General features: G+C 47.2%; 1 protein-coding gene across 2 annotated transcripts; it reads left to right on the top strand.

Moving 5' to 3' along the window:
- The first annotated feature begins 4,693 nt into the window (after window positions 1–4,693).
- On the top strand, window positions 4,694–10,156 carry LOC123069380 (putative ubiquitin-conjugating enzyme E2 38). Of its 2 annotated transcripts, none has more exons than XM_044492230.1 (8): window positions 4,694–4,900; window positions 5,416–5,527; window positions 6,328–6,354; window positions 7,328–7,566; window positions 7,646–7,709; window positions 8,569–8,708; window positions 8,811–9,107; window positions 9,644–10,156. In XM_044492230.1, the coding sequence occupies exons 2-8, from the start codon at window positions 5,455–5,457 to the stop codon at window positions 9,908–9,910; spliced, it is 1,107 nt and encodes a 368-aa protein (XP_044348165.1). In that variant the 5' UTR covers window positions 4,694–4,900; window positions 5,416–5,454; the 3' UTR covers window positions 9,911–10,156. The 2 variants fall into 2 exon arrangements, with proteins under 2 accessions (XP_044348165.1, XP_044348166.1); XM_044492231.1 differs by lacking the exon at window positions 4,694–4,900 and adding an exon at window positions 4,923–5,317.
- Window positions 10,157–13,365: the final 3,209 nt, after the last annotated feature.

Genomic DNA, 13,365 nt, shown 5'->3' with positions numbered 1-13,365 from the left:
TGCCGAAGCTTTTAGAGGTGTACGGCGTTGTACTGCAAGACTTATGTTGGAAACTCAAAAAAAGGTTAAAAGTGGCATAAGCTTGGAAAACCAAAAGACTTCAGTAAAAACTTAAATCCGAACTAAATCAAGTTTTTGGTGCCAATCCGAAAATTAGTCTTAAAGTTTTTTGTGCTTCTGTCATGCTTTAACATGACACATCCGGTCTCTAGACTGCAAGTAGGTCAGCATCGGCTTCAATCGCCTTATCCCGAAGGCGGAGTGCTTCTCCAAGGCCAGTTTAGCGAACTAAACTCGAGCGACTTTAGAGAGAAGCTAGGCTATCCAGCTATTAACCATACACTTGAGTCGAAAAAGGAGCGGTAGAAAAAGACTGTGCAGCGACCAAGAAGAAAACACAATTACTATAAAAAGGCTCATATAAATTTGAAGAGCCTCCAGTTAACATGGGTAAAGGGAGTTTCTTTTAACAAACAACATATGTGAGCATGGTCGAACCGAACACAAATTAAAATTTTAAGACTTTGAGCATGAAAGCGACTTAGCTGGTTAATGTGTTCGGCATTGATGACGCGGTCCGAGCTTGATGCGGGACAAGGTTCCAGCCCCCAGGCTGGTCCCGAGGTGGCCGAGCGGAGAGCTCGGCACTCCAAAGTGGCGACATAGCACAGTCAATGTGGAGAGGTGGAACCCCCAGTCCGTCTGAGGCGACGGAGCAGGACGGCAGTATGACGCCGAAGTTCTTGGCATGGGTTAATGAAGTGATGACGAAGCCCTAGGTCCAGCCGAGGTGACGTGGTACGTCGGTACGCCGAGGTGACAACACTGCCCAACCCAGATCATTTACATGTGCACAGAAAATAGTGCAAGCCGGAGATAATAGTAATAATAAAAAATTAAAAAAATTGTTGCATAATTAATAATTTATGCAAAGTGAGTAATAAAAGAAATATGGCCAATATGCCGAACACTCGATGAGGTAGAGCTCTCTCAACGATGCGGAAGTCCCCGAGAGGCAACCGAACATGTCGGTATGGCAATTCGACCAACAAGGTGATCACGAGAGCTGATTTATGCCGATTGGGATGACAACGTCGGCTTGCCGAAGTGACTGCGTGACGCAGTCTAAGTCGATTACCTAAACATGTAAAAAAAGTGCAGTCCAAAAGTAATACCAATGAAGATTAAAAAAACATTCTATTTAATTAATTTAAATGAAGTAAATAATTAAAGGAAATATGGCTTGAGCACCGAGGTCGGCATGGCAGAGCAGAGATGACACGCATGTCAGAATTCACAGGACAATTTCGTCCGCTTGACGCTATGATGGCGTGGTCCGTAGTATGAGCACGCAATGTCGCTAGCCAGTCTGCACAAAATATAGTACAACCCAGCGTAATAATTCCTTCAGAGAAATCAATCCAAATTGGCTAAAATAAAGGGCACTACTAAGCGCCGGTGCGCCGGCCGAAAATTTCGGTCGGTCCGCTCCCAGCCACTCGATTCAGCCGCGCCAACCGTTCGACTGGATCCCGTCGTGACGTATTCTACCTTCCTTCTCGTCTTCTTCCTTCCCCGCTTCCTTCCCCGCGCCGGCGGCCATGGGCCATGTATGACGCCGCGCTCGCCGGCCACACCTCGTCGCCTTGCTCGTCCTTGGCCCCATCCTCGCCGGCCACCCAGCATTGTCACCATCCGCCGCCATCACCGCTGCTTCTCCTCCTCACCTCCTGCTCTCTCTCCTACTCACCACCGCATCTCCTACTCGCCCCCTCCTCACCACATGCTCTCGCTTCATGGTAGCTCTCTTAGTGTCATCGTCGCCCCCTCGCCATCAAAACTCGCTGCACGGGGTTGTGTGAGTGATGGCCAAAAAGTCAACACCGTTCATGGATGCAGCAGAAAAAACGCTGGCTGTAGCAAAATCATGGATGTAGCAAAATCCCTCGCTGATAGTAGCAAAAATCAATTGCGGTTGCAGCAAAATCATCTCGCCGCCGTCGCCGGTCTCATCTCCGCCATGATGGATGTATCAAAACCCTCGCCGGTAGTAGCAAAATCCATAGGCGGTTGCAACAATTCATCTCGACGCCGTTGCCGGTCTCAGCTCCGCCATGATGGATGTAGCAAAATCCATCACCGGTAGTAGCAAATTTTGAGGACAGCTGCAACAAAAAAAAACCCGTTGCCGTAGTAGGTTGCATCTCTGCCGTGATGTATGTAGCAAATTCCTCCCTAGTAGTAGCTAATTTCGATGATGGTTGCAGCTTCTGGCTCAGCCGGTTGAAGCTTCCCCAGGGGGTGGAGGTTTTGCTTCGTCGGAGTGGAGCTAGATGGATGGACTGAGTGGATTCCATGGTGGTGCTGCGGCAGCAACTGGTTGCAGCTTTTTTCCCAACTGGTTCCAGCAAAAAAACTGACCGGTTGTCACCGAGGCATCATCTTCCATCAGTCTACTCGTCCATGGCCTCACCCTTGGCCACCGCCGCCACCGCCAGTTCAGCACCGTTCCACGACAGTACCAGTGGTGTCCATAGGAGAGGGAGGAGCCACGCGAGTGCCGCAGCTGTTGGGAGCGGGAGCTGCATGAGCACCGCGTCGGGGAGCTGCTCGCGTGGAGGAGTCACGCCGGCGAGGGAGATGAAAGCGGAGGAGAAAGAGGAGCTGTCTTGTGGAAGAAGGAGAGGAAAGAGTGGTCAAACAGTGGCGGGGAAAAGATAAGGCAAGGCTGAGCGGTCACGTGACGTGCGAGTGGATTAGTAGCCGGGCTATGCCAGCCATCGAGCGGTGCGACAGGCCCAAGTTTCGGCCGGCGCACCGTTCTCAAATCGTTTCCCTAAAATAAAAAGTATGCTCGGGCGACTCCGGAGGCCGCCGTCGCCACCTACCCTCCGCCCTTCTCCACCACTCCCTCCCCTCGCTGTCGTCGTCGGAGGCCGCGGGGCGAAGCCTAGCGGCGGACGGTGGCAACAAGGTACCTCCCGTCTAGAGCACCCCCCCACCCGCTCCTTCAAATCTCAAAATCGAAGCTCCATCTGACATGGCCATGGCGGGAGCCCCGAGCCGGTCTCTCCCACCCTCTCCCGTGCCGGATCTGGCTCGCCAGCCTCCGGATCCGCCCCTCCCCAGCTCGGGGGTGCTGCCCGTGGCCGGATTCGGACCCAACGCCCTCCCGCTTGGCTGCCTCGGCTCCGGCATGCTCCTCCGGCTGGATCTCGTCCCTCTCCACCGTCGGCATCGACCACCTCCCCATTTTGCACTGCGAGCTGGCTCCGGCGGCGCCCTTGACCGGTGGTTCCCCCTCCGGTTGGTGCCTCTGCCGTGCTGCCGCGCCGGCTCTCCTCTCGTGGCGGCTGGCCGGGCATCTCCGCGCCGGGCCTTGCCGTTGATGGGTGCCTCCGGCCCCGACCTTCCCCGTGTTGGACCTGCCATGGCAGGGTCTGTTCTGGATGCCTTGCCCCTGCGCCCTGTCCCGTGCTCTGCCACGCGCCTCCTCCTTCATCTCTCCGCCGCCGCCAGTTCTGTTGTCGTCGTGCTCCTCCGCGTGCTCGCCTAACGAAGGTGGCGTCGTGGCTCTCTGCTTCTTGGGAGCCCTCCACCTCCCAGATCCCCCGGTGGGTTGTCGTCTCGTGGCTTCACCTGCAGGGGGCGCCGCACCGGTGGTCCTCACTGGTGGCCTCCGCGTCAAGGGTGCCTGCCGGCGTCGCTGCCGATTGGATTCGCCCGGATCTGGGGCCGTCCATCCCAGCGCTGCCTAGCGCTATTGGCGGTTGCCTTGCGTCTCGTCGGGGGAGGATGTGACCGGGGTTTGGGAGAAATCCATGGTCGGCCAGCAGCTGCTGGCCGAGACAGCGGCGACGCTTCCCGTCGTTTCCATCTTGATGACGCTGTCTTCATCCCCCGGTCTTGTGATGTTTTGGGTGTGTTATGTGGAGTTCTATGCTTGGTGATGCCCTACGACTATGCCGGTGGCATACAGGTGTCGTGGCGTCGTCTCGGCCCGGCGTGACCGTTCGAATGTACCCCATGACACAGGTGGTGTCGCGGCGTTGTGCAGTCTTGGTTGCTCGGTGCTTTTCGATTGCGTCGACGACGCAGTGTTGTGGTTTAGTCTCGGTTCGCCGCTACAGTTCAAGCGTCCGTGGTGCCCCTTGTTGTGATGTTTTGGGTGTGCTCTGTGAAGTTCTATGCTTGGTGATGCCTTCGACTACGTCGGTGGCACACAGGTACCGTGGCGTCGTCTTGGCCCGGCGTGACCGTTCGAATGTGCCCCATGACACAGGTGGTGTCACGGCGTTGTGCAATCTTGGTTGCCTGGTGTCTTTCGATTGCGTCGACGGTGCAGTGTCGTGGTTTAGTCTTTGGCTCGCCTCTGCAGTTCGAGCTCCCGTGATGCCCCTTGTTGTGTTGTGTCCCCCCTCGCCATGTGTTGTTTTTGTTTTATTTCTTCTTCCTGTGCCCCCTGTACTTCTGGTTCACTTGAACCCTATCTTGTATTAGGCTGCAAAGCCTATAGGCAGCAAATGAATACAATTCAGGTGGGGAGGATTACTTCTCCCCCCGGTGAAAATTCAAAAAAAAAAAGGATAGATATCACCTGCAATTTATTCAGTGGTGTAAAAATCCAAAATAAAATCCTCTGGACGTCCATGGATTTGCGATCTGGGTGTGGTTCCACCCGCGTCGTTCGTCCCTCCCCTGGCACGTCCGTCGAGTCCAGTCGCACATTCCGACCCTCCCCATCCGTGTGGTGTGGTGTGGTGTGGTGTGACGCCCGCATTCCCCGCCGCGCCACCCCGCAAATCCTGCCTACTAAACCCTACCTCCTTCCTCCCGAGTCCCGACCTTCCCCCGGTGCGACCTCCACCCGACTCACGAGCGGCACCAGGAAGGACGACTGGTTGGTTTCATCTGTTTTTTCCTTCCGCTACGTTTCTTGCTGGCCTGCAATCCGCGATCGTTGTGGGGGTTTCTCGCGCTGATCTTTCGTTTCTTTTCTGGTATCGTGGGATCTTTCGTTTTCCTTTGCCGCATTGTAGGGTTATGATGATGCGGTGATACTCCTGCTCATGTCCTTGCGCCCTTGCCTGCATTTTTTTTTCATGTTCATGAGTTCATCCATGGGTTTGTTGTGGTGTCGCGGGTCCTTTGGTCCTGCAATGGCATCGCCCATGCACTGACTGAGATCAGAGTGTTGGGGTGAGGCCGATGAGCAGATTTCTTGGGGAAAAAGGGGTCTCCTCGCGCCATGGCGATTCTCCAAGATTTTGAGCTTAATTTCTCTTGTTTTCCTTTTCTCCGGTAGTCTTTACTCCTGGTGAGGAAATTGTTTATACTCTGAATGTTACGGTGTTTATTCACCTTTCTAGCAATTGGTTATTGGTTCCACATCCATGGCGCTTCATGTTTTTTCAGGTGGTTTTCTTCTTGTGGGGTGGATTGAAACATTGAAGGATGGTTCTGAGCAAGCTGCTTCAGCTGTTTGGAGTAGGCAAGAAGAAGAAGAAGAAGGATTCCAAGAAGAAAGGTGATGCGCCCTTCCTGATCCAACATGATTTATTTGTCACTGGTAGACTGCTATCGATTCACATGGCCAATCGGGCTTTGCTCATTTAATAATGAGTATTTCCATCTTCAAGAGAATAATCTAGTTTGTTCAATGCTGTTCTCATCCGATGGGGTTGCCACTCTTTCTTCCAGCAACTCTGGTATGAATATGTTTTCGGGATGCAGGGACACTGCATATCTAACCCTGCAGTTGTAATGGATTAAATTCTTCAATTTTTTCTTCAGTTAATTTGGCTGCTTGCTCTGTGGTCCGGATAGTTATATCAGGATGGTTGGACGTTTGCTTTGCACTAAGTTGTCTTGCTTGTGTTGGAACTACTGAACCGTACGAATTAACTCTTAGGAACCCAGCAAGTTCTAGGTTGATATCTTACCACACGATTAAGGGGCACACCACAAATGCCACATTGTGGTGTGGGACATGCATTTTCACAAGAAAAGCAAAAGAATGATATCTTGGTGTAGTTAGAGTGCCACTAGAGTTTGGTTGGATGGAGGAATGCCCAGAGTTGGGCAAGCCGGCATGGGACTGAATCTTAACACTGACATACTACTTGGTTGGCCAGTCTCCTCCTAGCCAACCTATCCGTTTTTTTTTAGTTTGGTTAGACATGAAATGGCATTATGAATTAATGTCTCTCTGTGGTTAACAACGTCTGAAGTTTGTTATATTAATTAAACCCATCATGTAATAAATAAATGATTTTTTGTTATTTTCGTCAATGTTCTTCTAACAAATGGATGAATCATTTTATGCAGGAAAGTCCATCAACCCTGTTTCGCAAGGTAGCCTTCCATGCCAAATGTAAAATCTTGAAATGTTCCTTATGCGCCTTCAGATTAGATATACTTATTAGTTTTAAACCTTATTAGCAATTATCTGAAAATGTATATGACACTTTCAGTTGGTTGAGTACTGACTACTTAGTAAAGTAAGCCCTGAAATAGATCTAGGAGTTGCAAAAATCTTGACTAATAAATTACTCATGGTCTTACTAAATGCGGTGCAGCCACTTGGGAGTTGTATTTCCATTGTGTAAAACATTTGTAACCACATGTATAAGGAAGCAATTAGTTTGGTGATCTACAGAATGAAGACTGAATTATATGCATATATTATACATGCCGTATTCACAGCCTGAGGAAATCACAGCTATTTATATATTTTAATTTATGCATGTCATACCAGTGAAGGGGAGCCTTGGCGCAGTGGTAAAGCTGCTGCCTTGTGACCATGAGGTCATGGGTTCAAGTCCTGGAAACAGCCTCTTACAGAAATGTAGGGAAAGGCTGCGTACTATAGACCCAAAGTGGTCGGACCCTTCCCTGGACCCTGCGCAAGCGGGAGCTACATGCACCAGGTTGCCCTTTTTTTCATGTCATACCAGTTTTATTGACACTAGGATTACTTCGAACGGCATCCAACTTTCACAAAATTTAACATGGAAACTAGCTGGCCATCACTTGGGGGGTGGGTGCAGGGATACAGAAAATTGAGGTAACTGGACTTACTAGATTGAACTTGTAGGTTTTTTACCTGCCACAGAGATGTGCTTTCACACTAATATCAGTTGTAATGACACCTTATTCACAACAAATAAATACAATAATTTGAGTTGAAAACTACAGAGGCATTGTGGCAATGAACCTTGGTATAGGCTGCATCAGATGGAATCCCATTCTATATCTCTGGCCTAAACTTTTATGTACATATTTGGTGATAGCATACGTCATTAGTCAACATTCTACTGGATTTCAGGTGCTGCTCCACACTCTACTCTTAATATCCTTGCGAGTAACAGTCTCTTGGATCCATGTTCAAGTGGGGCTGGTACGGTGCTATCAGTGCCAAAGGACGAGCCTGAATGTTCGAGTAATATCTCATCCATGATAAAGGAAGGACATGGATCTGAAAATGAGGATCACAAGTCATTTAACCAATTTGATGTTGTTCAAGATTACTCTGACCACCACTATGCAAAGACTTCACCAGGGAAGGTATGCTTTGTCCTTTCTTGAACTCTGTTTCTGTTAGACCCAACTGCGGACTAATTTCCCGCCTCCTATCTGTGACCAGACCACGAAAGATTGGGCGAAAGCAATCCAAAATGAATGGAAGCTTCTGCAGAGAGATCTACCTGGTCGGTACACATGTAATATCTTTATATGATAAAATTGGTATATTTGTTTTGATCAGACTATGTCAATTTGATAACGATATGTTTATTGATTCTTCTAACTTGATTGTGCGGGTGGGAGTTTTGAAAATGGCTGTTGATTCCCACATTAACTCGTGGCATTGTTCATGTTTGCCTCGATGTGTTAAAAAAATTAATGATGCCATTTCTGTGCGTACGAATGCCCCCCGCCCCCTACTGTAACTAAATAAAATCTAAAGGATGGTACTATTATTTCCATGCAGTCAATCATTCATCATTCTCTACACTTGGTGTATGCCGATTATATCTTATTAATTTTCCTGCTAAAGTAAAGTATATTAAATTTGTGTTAACTTCAAGTTAGTACCCGCTCATTCTACCTTGAGTAGCTGAAAACCCTGAAAGTTTTGATGGTTGTTCAGTTCAAACTTGACACAATTCATGCTCAATTTATTTAAATACTCCTTGATGCTATTTTTGTTTATACTAACGTCCTACAGACTGCCACTGTAGAAACTTCAAAGGACTGTTGTTTCTATACAACCATCATTTTCTGCATCGTTGGCCCTTTCATACAGTTTCTCATAATGGATTGTTGAAACCATTCTATGCTATCTTGTCATAGTGGATATATCATGTTCAGAAACTAATCATTTATATTTGAAATGAATGGGAAAACTGGGAACTACTCACAACTCCTAAACTAATGGGTAGTATGGGGGGTCCTAGTGTCAAGACACGTATCATTTCATATTTGCAACTGCAGTCTTTCTTTTAGCGCCTTAATCAGTTGATTTCTTGTATTAACAATACTTGGTCTGAGTTTTGCTTCAATATGCAGAAACTATTTATGTTAGAGTTTATGAAGATAGGATTGATCTTATTAGGGCTGCCATTGTTGGGCCTGCTGGAACTCCATATCATGATGGTCTGTTCTTCTTTGATGTTTGTTTTCCTCCTGAATACCCGCGATGTCCACCGGTATGTTTACCACTTCACAGCCGCCTTCCCCTTGTTTTTACCACTTCACACTGGTCCTCCAAAATTGCAATATCTTAACAGAAACCTATTCAATGTGCACAGAAAGTTCATTTCCATTCGAGTGGGCTTCGGCTTAATCCAAACTTGTACGAGAGTGGTAAAGTTTGCCTCAGCCTGCTGAACACTTGGTTAGGTTCTGGATCTGAGAAGTGGGGCAAGTCAAATTCCACCATGCTGCAGGTGTTGGTCTCCATCCAGGGCCTTGTGTTGAATGATAAACCATACTTTAATGAGCCAGTCATCTTTAGCTCTAAAGAAAAGCATTCCCTTGGATATAATCAGACTGCATTTGTCCTAACCTGCAAGTTGATGTTGTATTTACTTCAGAAGCCTCCAAAGGTAAGTATAGAATCCTCATTTCTTGCCAGGGTAAAAATGGTGTCTTTGGTGGTCTTCATGCTGTGAAAGAAGATTTTGAGTTCTCATGGTTACAACATTGCTCACACGCATTCTGAAAAAACTGCATAGATCCAAAAGCATCTAAATTCAGTGTTATCTTTAAACCAGTTCCTACCATAGTTAACTAAATTGAATCTTTTATGTTTTTATTTCTTACAGAGAAGAGAGAACTTGGAAGCAACTTCATTTTAATACTGATTAATTTGATGAATATCTTGTATAATTGTACTTGTCATCTCCATAAACTCTTTTTAGTGGCGCGGTACTCCCAACCCATATAGGAGATGTTTTTTGTGTGGTGTGACATGAAATTACCAACTCCAAGTTTTGCTCATTTTAGTTACACTATTAAGAAGTGTACACCTCTTATGAACACTATATTTGTATGGAAAGTTGAACATACCTCTTATGAAGTGTACAACTGTTTCTTTAGGGCACTGAATTCATTCTGACAGTTCGTTTTTCCTTTTCTGCAGCATTTTGAGACCCTCATTGTGTGCCATTTCCATGAGCGGGAGCGGGCCATCCTAGAGGCATGCCGTGCATATGGTTCTGGCATGGTCGTCGGATCATCGGTCAAGGATGGCCGGACTTACCTCCGCAACAAGTGCTTTGCGGGTTTCAAGAAGTCCCTGGATGCCCAGGCTGAACTTCTCGCGAAGGAGCTAGCCGCAAACAGACTTCGTGAGCTACAACTGAAGAGAGTGGTGCCTGCTGCAGATAAGACCATGTCTACCAGCTAGGCTTCTCGTGTTTCAGAAGACACCTGACCATTGGCTGTAGTTTAGCACTTGCTTGCTATTTGTTCGCTATTTGATGACGAAAATTTGCCCCTTGATTTCTATGTCTACCCACTTCGTGGTTTTAGCATGTGACCTTAGTGCAATACATGTTGGCAGAAACCCGTTACACTAGCGTCGGTGCCTGCATAAAGATGGCGATAGAACCTGTTATGCTTTGATGAGCAGTACAAATTGACATTTCCTTTTTGTGCAACTCAAGACAGTTTGTGATGTTCTAAACTTGATAATCAACACAAATTGCAACACAAGAAGCTATAGCATGTCCAGCTATTAGCTCGAAGATTCTTTCAACATTTGCCTCTTTTGTTTCCTTTATTTTTCATATTTCTTACATTCTCGTTTTTGGCATTAGTATGCGAATTTGAATTCAAAAGTTTGGAACAAAAGTAGGTGGAGATATGTGGGGCGATAGAATAGGGTGTATAATAGATATGTGGGGCATAACAAAAGTAGGTTCTAAACAGACCTTAATAGTGTTAGGTATAGTCAAGAAGAAGATACTGAGGAGAACGATGATCCTGAAGTGGAGGAGGTCGAAGATCCTGTGGATACTCAAGCAAGCATAAGAGATCAAGGACACAAAACTAGTCCCAATATGAAGACATTGCTTTGTGCCATGCTTGGATGAATGTGTCGCTTGCTGCATTGGTTGGCACGGATCAAACCAAGGAGAGATTTTGGAGTAGAATTGAAGACTACTCTTGCAACATCGTGACCGTCTCGTCCAACCACACTCAAGGCTCTCTTGAACACTGTTGGGGCACCATACAAGAGCAATGCAACCGATGGTCTGGTAGTCAACCATGCAACACTGGGGGGGGGGGGGGCGCAAATCACGTAGTATGGGCCTATCATCCAAGCCCTATACACGAACACAACAAGAATGGCGGCAAGGCCTTCACATTGCACAATTTCTACTGGGAACTAGTTGGCAATGAGAAGTGATCCGGAGGAACTTTTAGACCATCATGGATTAGCATATCCATTGAAGCCGATGACAAGGAGGATGAAAAACCTTACAAGAGGCCGGATGGGAAAAAGCTTGCAAAATAGAGGAAGAACCGTGGAGGCGTTAGTGCCTACAAGGAGGAGCTTTGTGTTATGATTGAGACCAAGAAAGCATTGACGGACAAACGCAAAGAAGAGAAGACAGCAAGATGGAACGAGCTCAGGTGCTTGGAGGATGAGAAGTGGAGGTCAAAGTTAGCGTTCTAAGAGAGAAAGGTGAAGAGGGAGGAGCGTAGGATTGCTCTCTAGGAGGAGATGCGTGCAAAAGAGAGGAAGGCCGAAGAGCGGGCTATCTTGTTGATAAACCCATGCACGATGGATGCCACAACAAGGAAATATTGGGAGCTCACTCGTGTAGAGATCATGACCCAATCATAGGTATCTCGTGGGGGTGATGGTGGTGGGCGTGGAGGAAGTGGTGGTGTCCATGGAGGTGGTGGTGGTGGCCGTGCGGGTCGTGACGATTTCCTTGGAGGTGATGATGGCGGTGATGAGCACGAAAGTGCTTGAGTTTTTGATGCATGCCTTTGGTAGAGTACTAGAGTTTGATCCATGACAAAAGAAATGTTATGTTGCGGTGATTTTTGATCAAAGTTGATCAATGTGGTGCCTTTTGGATCAACTCTATGCATGTTTAAATTTGAATTGCATGATTAGATGAACTATATGCATGTTTGCAGAGGGGAACACATCGTTCTTGGGGTCGGTATGGTCTTGCAGGTTGGAGGCGAAGCAGGCAAGAGCGTCAGTTGGGTCGAGCTTTTCCTCTTCGGTAGGCAAATGCAAGGTCCCTTCCCTCATCAGTGTGGCATGACCCCGTGTTCCCCTCCCCGCAAACCCGCGCCCACCCACGTAACCACTACCCCAACCGACCGCTTCCTTCCCCTCCCGCACCTCACATCAACCTTTTTTCTCGGCTATTGGCTATTGCACTATCAGGGTTCTGGGACCGGGGGTACCTAGACCCGCCTGCCTATGGCCTCGGGGTAGGGGTCTGCTACCTCTTGAGCACTGCGTTGGTTTTCCCTTGAAGAGGAAAGGGTGATGCAACAAAGTAGCGTAAGTATTTCCCTCAGTTTTTGAGAACCAAGGTATCAATCCAGTAGGAGGCTACACGCAAGTCCCTCGTACCTACACAAACAAACAAGAACCTCGCAACCAAAGTGATAAAGGGGTTGTCCACCCCTTCACAGCCACTTGCGAAAGTGAGATCTGATAGAGATAATAATAAGATAAATATTTTTGGTATTTTTATGATATAGATTGGAAAGTAAATATTGCAAAATAAAGTAGATCGGAAATTTATATGATGGAAGATAGACCCAGGGCCATAGGTTTGACTAGTGGCTTCTCTCAAAATAGCATAAGTATTACGGTGGGTGAACAAATTACTGTCGAGAAATTGATAGAAAAGTGCATAGTTATGAGAATATCTAGGCATGATCATGTATATAGGCATCACGTTCGCGACAAGTACATCGAAACGATTCTGCATCTACTACTATTACTCCACACGTCGACCGCTATCCAGCATGCATCTAGAGTATTAAGTTCATAAGAACAGAGTAACGCATTAGGCAAGATGACATGATGTAGAGGGATAAACTCAAGCAATATGATATAAACCCCATCTTTTTATCCTCGATGGCAACAATACAATACGTGCCTTGCTGCCCCTGCTGTCACTGGGAAAGGACACTGCAAGATTGAACCCAAAGCTAAGCACTTCTCCCATTGCAAGAAAGATCAATCTAGTAGTCCAAACCAAACTGATAATTCTAAGAGACTTGCAAAGATAACCAATCATACATAAAAGAATTCAGAGGAGATTCAAATATTTCTCATAGATAAACTTGATCATAAACCCACAATTCATCGGATCTCGACAAACACACCACAAAAAGAGTTACATCGAATAGATCTCCAAGAAGATCAAGGAGAACTTTGTATTGAGATTCAAAGAGAGAGAAGAAGCCATCTAGCTAATAACTATGGACCCGAAGGTGTGAGGTAAACTACTCACAACTCATTGGAGAGGCTTTGGCGTTGATATAGAAGCCCTCCGTGATCGATTCCCCCTCCAGCGGAGCACCGAAAAAGGCTCCAAGATGGGATCTCCCGGGTACAAAAGGTTGCGGCGGTGGAAATACGGTTTCGTGGTGCTCCTGGATGTTTTCAGGGTATGTTGATATATATAGGCGAAAGAAGTCGGTCAGGGGAGCCACGAGGGGCTCACGAGAGTGGGGGCGCGCCCACCCCCTAGGGCGCGCCTCCCTGCCTCGTGGCTTCCTCGTTTGCTTCTTGACGTACACTCCAAGCTCCTGGATTGCGTTTGTTCCAAAAATAACTCTCCGGAAGGTTTCATTCCGTTTGGACTCCGTTTGATA

This window comes from Triticum aestivum, chromosome 3B, assembly GCF_018294505.1.
Source record: "Triticum aestivum cultivar Chinese Spring chromosome 3B, IWGSC CS RefSeq v2.1, whole genome shotgun sequence".
Classification (NCBI taxonomy): Eukaryota; Viridiplantae; Streptophyta; class Magnoliopsida; order Poales; family Poaceae; genus Triticum; species Triticum aestivum.
The sequence above is the reverse complement of the archived record's forward strand: the minus strand, read 5'-3'. Positions and strand labels throughout refer to the sequence as shown.

What these genes read in the sequence shown, in the direction of transcription:
- LOC123069380 (XM_044492230.1), top strand. Translation starts at nt 5,455, where the DNA reads ATGGTTCTGAGCAAGCTGCTTCAGCTGTTTGGAGTAGGCAAGAAGAAG. An exon ending in TCTGCAGAGAGATCTACCTG is followed by an intron (nt 7,710 to 8,568) that starts GTCGGTACACAT and finishes TTCAATATGCAG; the next exon opens with AAACTATTTATGTTAGAGTT. An exon ending in AATACCCGCGATGTCCACCG is followed by an intron (nt 8,709 to 8,810) that starts GTATGTTTACCA and finishes CAATGTGCACAG; the next exon opens with AAAGTTCATTTCCATTCGAG.